Here is a 14,957-nt window from a genome sequence, read left to right as displayed (position 1 = left end):
ACACACACACACACACATGCTTAGAATAATGACATAGCAAGATGTCACAATGTAGTAACATTATATAATAATAGGCCACTATCATAGAAGAGAGCTGGAATGCAAGACAGTGGTAACTGGTAGATTTCCAGTGGTAACTGGTAGATAATCACCTATCAAAAGTCCACAGGTAGGACTGGGAAGGTGGCTCAGTGGTAGAGCACTTGCCTTGCATGAGGCCCTGGGGTCAATTCCTCAGCACCATATAAGCAGAAAAAAAAAGCCAGAAGTGGTGCTGTGGCTCAAGTGGTAGAATGCTAGCCTTGAGCTGAAGAGCTGAGGAACAGCGCCCAGGCCCAGAGTTCCGGCCCCATGACTGGACCCCCCCCCCAAAAAAAAAGTCAACAGGTATGAGCATACCTGTAATGATAGCTACTCAGGAGGCTGAGATCTGAGGATCTAGATTCAGAGCCAACTCAGGTAAGAAAGCCCTTGAGGTTCTTACCTCAAATTTACCACCAGAAAACCTGAAATGGAGCTGTGGCTCAGTGGCAGAGTAAAAGAGCTAAGGGACAGAACCCTAGGCCCTGAGTTGAAGCCCCATGACTAATCCCCCCCACCCCCACCCCCCCCACCCCCCCACCCCCCCCACCCCCCTCACCCCCTGCAAAAAAAGTTAACAGATTTAATGTAGAAGACAAAGGAGACAGAAACACTAACAAGGGTTGTCAGGAGTGAATAGGAATTTGTGTTAAGTGGGTCTACACTGTTCGTAAAGTTGAAAAACTCTATAGATGGATATTGGTAATATATACTTAACACTGTTGGTAAGCTTAATGCCAGTGAGTTATAAACTTAAAGATGACTGCCAGGCACTGGTTGCTTTTGCCTATAATCCTAGCTACTCAGGAAGCTGAGATCTAAGGATCTCGATCTGAAGCCATCCTGAACAGCAAAGTCTATGAGCTTTTTTTGGGGGGTCTGGTCGTGGGGTCTGAACTCTGGGCCTGGGCGCTGTCCCTCAGCTCTTCAGCTCAAGGCTAGCACTCTACCACTTGAGCCACAGCGCCACTTCCGGCTTTTTTTTTCTGCTTATGTAGTGCTGAGGAATCGAATCCAGGGCCTCATGCATGCAAGGCAAGCGCTCTACCACTGAGCCACCTTCCCAGCCCCTATGAGTTCTTATCTCCAGTTAACCATCAAAAAAATCAGAAGTGGAGCTGTGACTCAAATGGCAAAGTGCTAGCCTTGAGAAAAAATGCTCCGGTATAGTACCCAAGCCCTGAAGTCAAGCCCCAGATCAGCACATAAATAAAAAAACAAAAAACTTTAAAATATTAAAATACTACTTATTTTATTAAGTATATTTTAGCATGGTAAAAAAAGATTTTTAGGTATGAACTTATGAGTATTCACAATATTCCAGCCTAAATCATACTTACAGTTTATATACTTTCAGTATGTGTTTCATACACAAAAAATTAAGTCAGGGCTGGGAATGTGGCTTAGTGGTAGAGTGCTTGCCTAGCATGTATGAAGCTCTGGGTTCGATTCCTCAGTACCACATAAACAGAAAAAGCCAGAAGTAGTACTGTGGCTCAAGTGGTAGAGCACTAGCCTTGAGCATATGCTCAAGTGGTAGAGTACTAGCCTTGAGCACATGGAGGCTCAAGGACAGTGCCCAGGCCCTGAGTTCAAGCTCCAGGACTGGCAAAAAAAAAAAAAATTTAAGTCATACAACAGTCCTTTGTACAACCAGATATATATGTGTATACATACTACATATATACATATATACAAGCAATGTAAGCAGGTGTAATGGTACAGTCAAGAGGCTGAGGCTGGAGGATCTCAAGTTCAGAACTAGCTTGAGCTATTACAGCAAGACTTTGTCCCAATTTTTGTAAAAAGCTGAGATACATATTTACTTGTACAGTGCTTATCTATGAAGTGTGAGGCCTTGAGTTCAATCACTAACAGCGGGAAAAGAAGTGAAAATATCCACAAGGAATTAGAATAGTTTTATAATTTTTAGGTTTGAATTCAGGGCCTCATGGTTTCTCCCATAAAATATGTTCACTATAACATATGACTTGCTACAGTGATAAAGACTAACTTCTTCTGTTGATGAAGATGAAGATGAGAGGGCTTGGTGCACAAGTTTCCTTAGGTGCTAATTTTACTCCCTAAAGCCATACATCACGTCTAGTAATAGCTTATTTTGGGGGTTTCAGGGAAGACTGAAAATGTTTCACTCTGATGATTTATACTCACAGATAAATCCATGTCTCCCAATCTTTTCTGTTCTTGCTCAATAACAGATTCCAATACTTTATAGTAAAGCATTTCTGCGAAACGAAAATGTTTGCTGGCAATTTCTGTACAAATACATAAAAACACAAAAGTCAAATACAAGGAAAATAAGTACTGCAGAAAATGAAGATCCATCCCTTCCTATCTATAAAATAAAATTTCTATAATTGTTGATTCAATTATCCTTAAGATTCCTTAATGTTCTTCATGGTAATATTCACATTTTTCTAAATCTGAGATAAAAGTTGCATGCAAAGAACTTATCATTCCATTAAGATTCATTCCTTTTAACAGGTGCTGGTGGCTCATGCCTGTAATCCTAGCTATTCAGGAGACTGAGAACTCCAGACAGAAAATTCTGTGGCAGTCTTTTTTTTTTTTTTTTTTCCTGTGGCAGTCTTAACTCCAAATCATGACCATAAATGCTAGAAGAAAGCTGTGGCTCCAGTGGTAGTGCTCTAACCTTGAGCAAAAGAAATTCAGTCAGCACTTGGGCTCTGAGTTGCCCAGGACCAATTCATACCTTTTATTTTCTGTATTTATGAGTTTTGGTGATGACTACCTACAAAGGCCAATTTGTTAAAGTATTGGTTCCATGTTGGCACAAATGGGAGGTGGGAGATGCTTAAGCCTTTGGAGGGAGCCTGCTGGGAGCCTGCTATCTCCCTCCCACTGCCATCACTCACTGCCCTAACCACAGGCTCAAAGAAACAAAGCTACTTGATCACCTATTTTCAGGTATTATCCCAGGCATTTTGTTATAGGAACAGGAAGTGGACTAATTATATATATGGTAAGAGGTTTGTAATTAGTTTACTATTCTACATATACTTGGTTCAAACAATTCCCAGGCCAGCATCTGTGAAGTGGAGAATCAACATCCAAAATACTCCAGACTTCTTGAAACTTTGAATACCAGTGTAATGCTGCAAGTTGAATATTCTACACCTGAGCTCATGTGATAGACTAAAAAACCTGTTAGTCTGTTGCTTTGTATGTCCCTCCCCCACAGTGTAACCCCCGCTTTCACTATATTTGATGTCAGTATAACATGTGGAGGAGATGGGGACAAACAAGTCGTTTAAGGATTCAGGTGGACCTGTTGCAACAATGAGAAGTACAAAATGTCATGTCAAAACCAGCTTTACAATGTCGGTGTGGGGAGGGGAGGGGGGTATGATTGGGTGGGGGGGAGGGGGGAGGCTGGGAAGGGAGGTGAAGGGTAAACAAAGGAGGAGGCTGCAATGCTTGGTAAGAAATGTATGCATTATCCTGCCCATGTAATTGTAACCCCTCTGTACAGTATGTTCTCAAATAAAATAAAATTAAATTAAAAAAAAAACCTGTTAGTCTATGTGTATAAGGTATATATGAAACACAAAGGAATTCTGTATTTAAAACTGGATTCTATTGCCAAGATGTTTCTTTTTACATATTCAGTGTTACAACCTCCCTAGCAATCTGTAAGTCTTCTGTACTATTCTTTCTTTACTGTAGAATCGAAATTCTTTCATTAGCTTCCACTTGACAAATGATAACTAAAGAATTTATATATTGGGCTGGGAAGGTGGCTCAGTGGTAGAGCGCTTGCCTTGCATGCATGAGGCCCTGGGTTCGATTCCTCAGCACCACATAAACAAAAAGAAAAAAGCCGGAATTGGCACTGTGGCTCAAGTGGTAGAGTGCTAGCCTTGAGCGGAAGAGCTGAGGGACATTGCCCAGGCCCAGAGTTCAGGCCCCACGACCAGACCCCCCCCCAAAAAAAAGAATTTATAAATTAAGAAAGTACCAAAAGACCAATATAATGAAAGTAATAGCTTAAAACTCCTCTGTGAAATCAGAAATCACTGGCATGACAGAAAGTACAGAGAGTCACATTCTAGCCTTCAACCTAAAATCCTGAGTCTTCCTTATGTTTCTGACTCAAGTTTCTGAAAAAGGAATACATGTAGTTAAATGTTAACATGAAGAGTCACATACACAATATTAAACCTTACCTTTAGCACAGTTACTAAAATCCTCATCTAGCTGGTAATGCTGAGAATATATTTCATACATTTCTTTCAATCTGTTAGCAATAGCCTGGGTTGGATCCCTGGAACATGTCCTAAAAAGTAGTAAGATCTAATATAAATGTCTTGCCAAATCACAAGGGATATAATGGTTAATTTTAATTTCATGAACATGTGGAATACAAAATAATGTGAATAGACACTGTATACTTCCTCAAATTAATTCAGAAAACCCCATACCTCTTTTCAAAGGTGGTGGTGGTGGTAGTGGTACTGTTTTGAGTGAAAAAGGTATTTCTTGCCTGGGGCTGTATGTGTTTCTACAGTAAGTTTAACAACATGACTTATAACACACCTCCAATCATTGATGACAACCAAAATTTCCCTCAATGAACTGCCTAGAACACAATTCCCAATTGAGAAATCTGAAAGAGCCAGGCAAAAATGGTGCATGCTTGTAATCCTAGCTTCTTAGGAGGCAGAGATGGAGAAGATGGTTTGAGGCTAGCCCAGGAAAAAAGTTTGTGACATTCCATCTCACAACTGGATACAATGTTGTGTGTTTGTCATCCCAGCTATGTGCAAAATATAAATAGGACTGTGGTCCAAGCTGTCTTGGGAATTGAAAACTTTATTTGAAAAGTAATAGAAACAAAAAGAGTTGAGATATGACTCATGTAATCAAATACCTACCCATTTATTGTAAAGCCTTGATTTCAAATACTTATTACAATAAAAAACAACAAAATAAACAAAAAACAAAAGCCCAACTTTCCTAGAAGAAAACAGAACAAATCATTAGAAACCATTACTAGGATGAGAGAGAGGAGAGAGAGAAGAGAAAAGGGGGGAGGGGGGAAAGGGGGGAAGGTACGCATATACTGGTCTTGAGCTCAGGACCTGGGCACTGTACCTGAGCCTTTTTGTTCAAGGGTAGTGCTCTACCACTTGAGCTTCAGCTCCCTTTCCAGCATTTTTTGGAGCTTATTTGGAAATAAGAGTCTCACAGACTTTTCCTATGATCCCTAGCTCTCGGCCTCCTGAGTAGCTAGGATTACTGGAGTGAGCCACTGGTGGCTGGCCATTAGAATTTCTTTTGTTTCCACTAGAGTTTAATAATTGATTTCTTATAGGGAAGCAATATGAGTTCAATGTGGAAGCAACAAAAACAATTACTATGTGAGCTTTTGTAGCAACTATGTTTTAATTTTGATCATAAATGAATAGGTTCACTGTAAAACTGCAGCAAGTTTAGAATATTATATATAACACATATAACCCAGAATTCTACTGATGAACACATGCATGCACCTTTTACCTAACATCTACTGGTAATATTTAATGTCATTAATGCTGCTTAAGATTAAAACTATTTTTTTGTTTTTGGTTGTGTGGCATAAACTCTGGGCCTAGGCACTGACCCTCAGCTCTTCAGCTCAAGGCTAGTGCTCTACCACTTGAGCCACAGTGCCATTTCCAGCTTTTTCTGTTTATGTGGTGCTGAGGAATGGAACCCAGGGCCTCATGCATGCAAGGCAAGCACTCTACCACTGAGCCATCTTCCCAGCTCTGAAGATTAAAACTATTATGACTAGCTAGGGAATGTAAAGATCTTGAAACACACAGAATTCAAAATAGGCTCATAAATAAAACATATGCATAAATGGGGCAGCTGTGGGCATTGAACAATTGATAGAACACATGCCTAGCATGTCTCTAGAACTGTGAATGGAAGGAAGAGAGGGAAGGAAGAGTGGGAGGTGAACGGAAGGAAGAGAGGGAAGGAAGAGTGGGAGGGAAGAAGAAAGAGAGGGAGGGAGAAAGGGAGGGAAAGAAGAGTGGGAGAGAGGAAGTAAAAAGAAATGTGTATGTAAAACACTCTACCATTCAAGTTCATTGGCTTATGCTAGTGAACCTAGAAATTTGAGATCTCAGTTTTGAGGCCCCTTCTCAACAGAAAAATCGTGTTATAGCATAAGCTTATAATCCCAGCTATATCAGGTAGCATAAATAGGAAGATTATGGCAAAAAAGACTCTATAGATAAAGCAAGAAGGGCTGGAGGAGTGGCTCCAGTGATATAATGCCTGCCTAGTAATTACAAAGAACTGAGTTAAAACTCTAATACAGGGGGGAAAAAATGTGCTTTTACCAGCTACTTAAGAGATTAAGGCATGAAAATCAAGTTCAAAGACAGCCTGGGCTACATAGTAAAGTTGCAGGTCAACCTAAGCAACATAGTAAAAATGCCATCTCAAAAAAACATGTTTCTTTAAAGGTTTCTCAGCAACACTGGACTGTTTTTGATTTTTTTTAAACCCAATTGGATACTTGGGTACTATAGCCTCAACAGGCTGATACATAATGGTAAATAAACAATAAATGAACATTTCAAGGCTGATGGAGCTCAAACCAACCTGAGGATCTGTTCTAGCTTCTCACTTGGTGCATTCCTGAGGCCTGTCAGCATGGTATGAAGACGGCTCAAGCTATGTGCAGCTGTGGTAATGGGGGTCATACAAGGGCTGTTCTCCTTATTGTACTTCATACCACTAAGCGGTGTGGAGATTTTAAGTGCTTTTGACTAGAGGGGGAAAATGAAGAAGAATTAAAACAAATATCTGGGCCTGAAAGATTTTTCTTCACAAATAAGAATTCAAATAAATCGAACTTTATCAATAAATTTTAGCAATTCATTTACTACTATTGCTTGATAAGTACCACCAGTATTCACATAAATATGTTTGAAATGTCAAAATATGTTTTAGTCAACCAAAAATTCTATCTTAAGTTATATTTCCAGCTAAAGGTACAATTCAGAGTTAGAGCACTTGACTACTATGTACAAGGTTATATGTATGATCCTCAATAACCCACCCACCCACCCACCCACCCCCACCCCCACCCCCACCCCCCCACCACCCCCCCCACCACCCCCACCCCCCCACCCCCACCCCCCCCACCCCCCCCCCCACCACCACCACCCCCGAATAGATCCTGCTGTCCTTCCTCATAATTAAACTGTGGCAGAGATGAGCATTATACTTGAACAATTAAGAATATCATAACCATCTACCACTATTTGTAAACATCCAAAGACTGACAAACTGTCAAAATAAAATCCGTGATTTAATAAAAGTCCATCTGAGAGCATCAAATTTGCCTCAGAAAAACTAAACATCCCCCCAAACAGGCAATTTGATACAAAACAGTCTTCATTGGTCTTTTTGCCTCTCTACCATTAGTTAATAAAATCTACCATAGCATTTTTACCCCTAAAGTTAGCCAGTCAACATTTTGGAATGTAAGTATGAAAAAGGAAAAAGATATGACTTCCTGACAAAGAATTTAAGCAGAAGTACATACACTAATAAAACATCTTTTCTGGTTTAGTGGTAGAGTGCTTGCCAAGCATGCCTGAAGCCCTGGGTTCAATTCCTCAGTTCCACATAAACAGAAAAAGCTGGAAGTGGTACTGTGGCTCAAGTCGTACAGCACTAGCCTTAAACACACAGAGGCCCAGAGACAGAGCCTAGGCCCTAATTTCAAGCCCTATGACTGACAAAATAAATAAATAAAATAAAAATAAAACTCTTTTCTAATTTTTAAAGGTTGTGATAGCTTAACAAGATCTCTGAATATTAAAGATAAGCCACATTTTCCAAGTATGTATGTATTTATTTTAGAGTTTTAAAAACATCTTGCAAAGTTTTAGCTGGCAACAAAAAAGCTATTCAGTTCTCATAAAATATAGAAATACAGCAATACACTGCCATGCTTTCCATATTGAATCTATACGCTTTTTTTATTATTTTTTATTGTAAAGATACTATACAGAGGGTTACAGTTACATGAGTAAGGTAATGAGTATACTTCCTGTTGAGCATTGTTACCCCCTCCATTGTTGTATCTATAAGCTTTTTATGTCTTAAAGAATAGCAGAGTTAAGGCCTTCAATTTGTTTAGGGAAATTCATCCTATCATTTTTCCAAGTCAATAATATAGTGTAGATGGCTGCTCCCTATCTCGAATTTCCTGGGCCCACTTTTTCACTGTACATGAACCAGTGCCTGCTTACTCTGGCAGAGAAACAATGAATGCCTGAAGAAGCAGCCACCAGTAGCACATAGCACATCACTTGCAGGCAGTGGTTTCATCCAGGAATCTAGGTGTGATAACTACAAGCAGCTTCCTGCCCAGAGTCCTTGAAATGACTTTGGGGCTTCTTGGTATCACTAATAAAAGTTTAGCTTTATTGTTGATCAGTAGAAAAATGGGGGTGGACAAATAGACTCTGTAGTTATGCGGGGATTAGTAAAAGGAGGCTGGGCAGGTGGGAGGATAAAGGAGGTAAAATATGTTAAAATAGATTATTGGCAACTATGAAATTGAAACAAGGAAACCTACTGGGGATGGTATTTTCTGGAGGAGGAGAGCAGGAAGTATGATAGAGGAGGTAAGATTGGTTGGGATAGGTATAAAAAGTGTAGAAAAGTAACAATGAATATTTTATTTTTGGTGGGGGGTGGGGAGTCCGTCCTGGGGCTTGAACTATGGTCCGGGCGCTGTCCCTCAGCTCTTCAGCTCAAGGCTAGCGCTCTATCACTGGAGCCACAGCGCCACTTCTGGTTTTCTGAGCAGTTTATTGGAGATAAGAGTTCTCACAGACTTTCCAGCCCAATATGGCTTTGAACCGTGATCCTCAGATCTCAGCCTCCTGAGTAGCTAGGATTACAGGTGTGAGCCACCAGCACCTGGCTAACAATGAATTTTTTTTTTGAAATTCTTTTTTTTTTAATTTAATTTAATTTTATTTGTGAACATACTGTACAGAGGAGTTACAATTACATGGGCAGGATAATGCGTACATTTCTTACCAAGCATTGCAGCCTCCTCCTTTGGTTTACCCTTCACATCCCTTCCCAGCCTCCCCCCTCCCCCCCATCCCAATCCTTCTCCTTTCCCCCCCTTTACCACCCCCCCCCCCCGCACCGACTTTGTAAAGCTCGTTTTGGACATGACAACTTGTACTTCTCTAACAATGATTTTTTTTTTAAATAAAAAGTTTAGTTTTAGCAGGATCCTGGTGGTTCATGCCTATAATCCTAGCTACTCAAGAAGCTGAAATCTGAGAATTGCAGTTCCAAACCACCCTAGCAGGAAAGTCCATCAGACTCTAATCTCCAATTAACCACCAGAAGTGGAGCTTTTAGTTCAAAGTGGTACAGCACTAGCCTTGAGCCAGGCCCTGGGTTCAAGCTCCATGACTGACCAAAAAAAAAAAAAGTATAGCTTTAAGGATCACGTATAACACGGAGTTTTAAAAAATACTACAATGAGCTGGATGCTGGTGGCTCATGCCTGTAATCCTAGCTACTCAGGAGGCTGAGATCTAAGGATCACGGTTCAAAGCCAGCCGGGGCAGGAAAGTCTGTGAGACTCTTATTTCCAATAAACTACTAGAAAATCAGAAGTGGCACTGTGGCTTAAGCAGAGCACTTGCCTTGAGCTCAAAAGTGCAGAGCAGCATCCAAGCCAGAGTTCAAGCCCCACGACAAAAATAAAAAAATTAAATAAGTAAATAGTAGGATGCAACATTTGGACTGCTCCAGAGCTTTGGCCTAAGACTCCTTTTATTCTTTCATCAACTCATAATGGGAGGTAATCGCTCTTCATTCTATGATGTATGGGCCATCACATTTTGATGACTTCAGAACTTAAGCACACCTCAACCATTCTTGTCCACTCAGGTGATGAATTTCTAAACTGCCTACTACTAGGGTCACCTAAAAGATCTCAAATTTGACATACTAATAACCCTAACTTTTAAGCTATACCCCTTAACTTCTTCCTTCTCAGTAAATATGAACAGTAAAATGTTTTTAGAATACCTATTACATGGAGAACACCACACAAAATGTTGGTCACAGGGGGCTAGGAAGTTGGCTCAGTGGTAGAGCGCTTGCCTTGCATGCATGAGGCCCTGGGTTTGATTCCTCAGCACCACATAAGCAAAAAGAAAAAAGCCGGAAGTCGCGCTGTGGCTCAAGTGGTAGAGCGTTAGCCTTGAGCTGAAGAGCTGAGGGACAGTGTCCATGCCCAGAGTTCAGGCCCCACGACCGAAACCAAAAAAAAAATTAAAAAAAAAAAATGTTGGTCACAGGCCTTTTGTAGCTTTATTCTGAGTCTACTTCCCTCCCTACTATTGGCAGACATGATACAGGCACTAACAGCAGAGAAGGGAAATGAGTTATTGGAAACAGATGAAAAAGAAAGCCATAGGAGTATCTTTCTTTTAGGCAGAGAAAAGAGCCAGGTCAAAGGCTTTGTTTTGGCATAGCAATCTAAGAATGAAAAGGGAAGTTAATGTGGCATGAGTAGAATCATGAGGAAAGCAGCAGATGGATGGAGAGGTAACAAGGTGCTATCACTTAGGACCTTACAGGCATTTTTAAGGACTTCAGTTTATATCATTTATCCAGTAGTCATCACTACTTTTCCCTCTAGTACACCCTAACCCAAAATGCTGTGGGTACTAGCTCCAAAATGTGACCCAAATATAACCTTTCTCTAAATAAAGCCACCATGAATTACTAGAATCATTCCAATAGCCTCCTTATCCTGGCCCTACTTTCCTACATGACCTACATGACCTGCTGGACATCTGGTCACAGAGGACTGTTATCACTTTTCTCAGAATCACCCACTTAAAAGCTTGCATCTCAGCTGGGGATTGTTGGCTCACCCCTGTAATCATAGCTAATCAGGTGGCTGATATCTGAGAATTGTGGTTCCAAGCTAGCCTGGGCAGGAAAGTCTGTGAGACTCTTACTTCCAATGAAAAGCCCTAAGTGGAGAGTGCTAGTGTTTGTTCAAGCCCCAGGGCCAAGTAAAAGAAAAACGCTTTACAATGGCACAATGGTTCCCAAAAGCCTTTAAAACCTGCCTATCCCATTCCCCTCTCCTTTCTCTTCCCTCACTCACTTTATTCCTACTATAGTAGCTTTCTCCCATGATTCTAAACTGCCAATTTTGTTCCCACCTTATGCCTTTCCCCAGCTATGCCCAAGGTTTGCTTCCCCACATACCTCAGGTCTCTGCTAATACTGCCCCCTCAGAGTCACCTTTCCCAACCATTTTGCCTACCCTGTCCTTGACACTTGGTATTTAACTTCATATACAATACCCAACATACTTTTTTTTGAACTTTTTTGTTATCTATTGATAATTTTCCCACATTAAAAATATAAGCTTTAGAACAGGAAGTTTGTAGGTGTTTTGGCCACTGCTATTTTCGGTTTTGTTCAGGACATGGGGTGGTATATAAGATCCTTTTAGACTATTATTTAAACAAGCAGACCAGTCTCACATCTGAAAGAACCTGAGAAGAGAAATTCAATCACCATCATCCTAGGATAATCCCAAAACTCTATTTAATAGAATTTTCTTACAGTCTACAGATTTTCAGTTTCTCCAGTACCTTAAATGAAGGTCCAAATTCAGATTAATTTATATTTTCTAATACTATGTTCATGATGCATAAGGTTGTATACTATGGGCACAAAAATTATCAACAGGATACATTCACTTCAATTTATAGTAAATCTTTACAGAGCTAACTAAAACCTTACAGAGTTGACAGTAACAAAAAAGTAAATCAATAGAAAACTTTTCAGTTGAGGAGTTAGATAGGCATTTTCTTTGTACATTGCAAACAAAGCACATACACAAGGCTATGTGAGCAGAACAGAGTGGAGTGAAGAAGAAAGGAGCCCAGCTTCTGGCTCACCTTGTCAAAGTGCTGCTGCAAGATGTTTTTCACCTGTGCTCTCTCAGCACTCTCTGCTCCTGACCCCATGTTCAGACACCGGGACAGAGTCCCAATTTCCTCCTCAGCATCCTCTCCAAGAAATATCCGTTCATCTAAATTCCCAGCAGATAGAACATACTCCTCATAGGCCTTACTGATGGCTTTACTACAGGGGGAGAAAAAAACAGACAAATGTACTTTCTCATAAGTGACATCTCCATTAATGTCTCAAACCACCTAATTATTTCATCTGTTTATTTACTACTAAAAGTTTCTTGGGTTTTTTTGTGTGACTAGCCTGAAGTTTGAACTCAGGGCCTCACAAGTTGCTAAGCAGGCATTCTACTGCTGCTTCAATCATGCCCCCATTACACACAGATTTTACTGATTGAGAGGAAAATCTTTCAAACTTTTTGCCCAGGCTAGCTTTGAACCATAATCCTCCTATAATCTCCAATTCCTGAGTTGGAAGGAATCAGGAATCAGCCACTGCCTCTAATAATTTCTGGAAAGTTAAATTTCAGTCAACTGAAGACAGTAGCAGGGAAAATTGCTACACTCAGTGTATCTAGCACACAGTGAGTGCATTTCACTAACAGTGGGTAGGGACATTAGGCCAATCTGCCTGATATGTGCAGCTTCTGGTGAGAAGCTTGGTCCTCTCTCTCCTGGCTGTTCTAGGTACATTCAACACTTTTTGTACATTCAACTCTTTTCCCCTACATAGTTCCAAAATTTCTTTTCTGTTTTATTTTTTTCCTTTTTGTGCCAGTCCTGGGACTTGAACTCAGGGCCTGGGTGCTGTCCCTGAGCTTTTGTGCTCAAGGCGAGGCCACAGCTCCACTTCTGGCTTTTTTTTATGGTGGTTTAATTGGAGAAAAGATTCTCATATACTACCCTGCCCAGGCTGGCTTCCAACTGCAATCCTCAGACTTCATCCTCCTGAATAGTGAGGATTAAGCTACCAGTGTCCAGCTGGATTTTTGCCCTTGTTTTGCTTTTTCAAAAAAAAAAAAGCTCTAAGTAGAGCAGGCTGGTCTCAAACTCATGATTTTCCTGTTGAGCTCAATCTTTCTCTAAGTGTGGGGATTATGGGTATATACCACTGTGCCTGAGTCCAAAAAGTACTTTACTTCAAAATCTGTACTCTGAAAGTATGACTAATGAAGCTTAAACTGGAAAAATAATTTTCAGTATACTTATAGTATATTACACACTTAGGTTGACAGCATTTTTAAGGCTTCCATGTACTCTCCCATAAAACACTCCAACTATTCAGAGTACAAACAATAAAAATGGTGAGCTCTGAGATTCCCCGAGTATACATTTTAAAAATAGTCAAACAGAAGTACTCACAAACTCTCTCCAAAGTTCCCAGGTTCCAGAAAACCAGTAAGAGTATCTTCTTTACCCTTGAGAAGCTATGATTAAAAAGAGATACTTAAATTAGATGGGCACTGGTGGCTAATGCCTGTAATCCTAGCTATTCAGGAGGCTGAGATCTGAGGATTCATAGTTCAAAGCCAATGTAGGCAGGAAAGTCCATTCTACTCTTATCTCTAATATACTACTCAAAAAAAGCCATAAGTGGAGCTGTGACTCAGTGGTAGAATTCTAGCCTTGGGCACATAGAAGCTTAGGGACAGCACCCAGGCCCTGAATTCAAGGACTGGCAAGGAAGGAAGGAAGGAAGGAAGGAAGGAAGGAAGAAAGGAAGGAGCGAGCCAGGCACTGGTGGCTCATGTCTGTAATCCTAGCTACTCAGGAGGCTGAGATCTGAGGATCGAGGTTCAAAGCCAGCCTGGGCAGGAAAGACTGTGAGACTCCTATCTCCAATAAACCACCAGAAAACCAGAAGTGGCACTGTGGCTCAAGTGGTAGAGCATTTGCCTTGAGCTGAAGCCCAGGCCCAGAGTTCAAGCCCCAGGACCGACAAAAAAAAAAGAGGGGGGGGGAGGGGAAGGAAGGGAAGGAGAGGGAAGGGGAGGGAGGAAAGGGGAGGGAGGGAGGGAAGGGGAGTGAGAGAAGAAAAGAAAGAAAGAAAGAAAGAAAGAAAGAGAGAGAGAGAGAGAGAGAAAGAGAAAGAAGGGAGGAGGGCTGGGAAGGTGGCTCAGTGGTAGAGGGCTTGCCTTGCATGCCTGAGGCCCTGGGTTTGATTCCCCAGCACCACATGAGCAAAAAGAAAAAAGCCGGAAGTGGCGCTGTGGCTCAAGTGGTAGAGTGCTAGCCTTGAGCTGAAGAGCTGAGGGACAGAGCCCAGGCCCAGAGTTCAGGCCCCAGGACTGGAAAAAAAAAAAAAAAAAGGAAGAAAGGGAGGAAGGCAGGCAGGCAGAGAAAGAAAGAAAGAGAGAAAAAGAGAAAGAAAAAGAGTAAATTATCACAGGAAATCAAGTCTTTCCAAAGCCACACCATGTTGTCACTTGCAGACCTTTTTTTCATAAAGTTTCCTAATATATGGTTTCCAGAAATGCTCCTTTATTCCTTTTGCTTCCAAAACAAGGCCATCATGTAAGGAACAGAGTTTCTCGATGACACAAGGTGGGTCAGAGGAAGGTTTAGAATCCTTAGCATGAAAATCTTCACATAGGCCTATGATGCACAGAAACACAGAACATATATATCAGCCTTCAATAAGCACAGTGTAATAAACTAAATTACAAATCGAGTATACTCTAGATGAATGGTTATATGAATTTATGAGAAATGGTGTTTATGAGCCTAATTTTTAACTCTATTAAATATGCCTCAAAGAAATAGAGGTTAATACATCACAGCACAACAGTTTCAATTATTCCCAGCACTTAGGAGGTAAAGGCAGGAGAATCATGAATTTGAGACCAGTCT

The 14,957-nt window shown here is 40.9% G+C and overlaps 1 protein-coding gene across 2 annotated transcripts in view; it reads right to left on the bottom strand.

Moving 5' to 3' along the window:
* The window catches only part of Rbl2 (RB transcriptional corepressor like 2), a 66,607-nt gene that overhangs the window by 31,398 nt on the left and 20,252 nt on the right, over positions 1-14,957 (bottom strand). For both annotated transcript variants that reach the window (XM_069992302.1, XM_069992301.1), the window contains exons 6-11: positions 14,542-14,702; positions 13,470-13,534; positions 12,093-12,279; positions 6,721-6,887; positions 4,290-4,399; positions 2,254-2,357 (exon numbers count right to left, since the gene is read on the bottom strand). In XM_069992302.1, the coding sequence (XP_069848403.1) occupies positions 2,254-2,357; positions 4,290-4,399; positions 6,721-6,887; positions 12,093-12,279; positions 13,470-13,534; positions 14,542-14,702 (794 nt within the window). The remainder of the gene's footprint in view (positions 1-2,253; positions 2,358-4,289; positions 4,400-6,720; positions 6,888-12,092; positions 12,280-13,469; positions 13,535-14,541; positions 14,703-14,957) is intronic.

Source organism: Dipodomys merriami, unplaced genomic scaffold (genome assembly GCF_024711535.1).
Source record: "Dipodomys merriami isolate MVZ:Mamm:240054 unplaced genomic scaffold, mDipMer1.0.p SCAF_41, whole genome shotgun sequence".
NCBI lineage: Eukaryota > Metazoa > Chordata > Mammalia > Rodentia > Heteromyidae > Dipodomys > Dipodomys merriami.
Note: the sequence above shows the minus strand (reverse complement) of the source record. Positions and strands in the feature narration are given on the sequence as shown.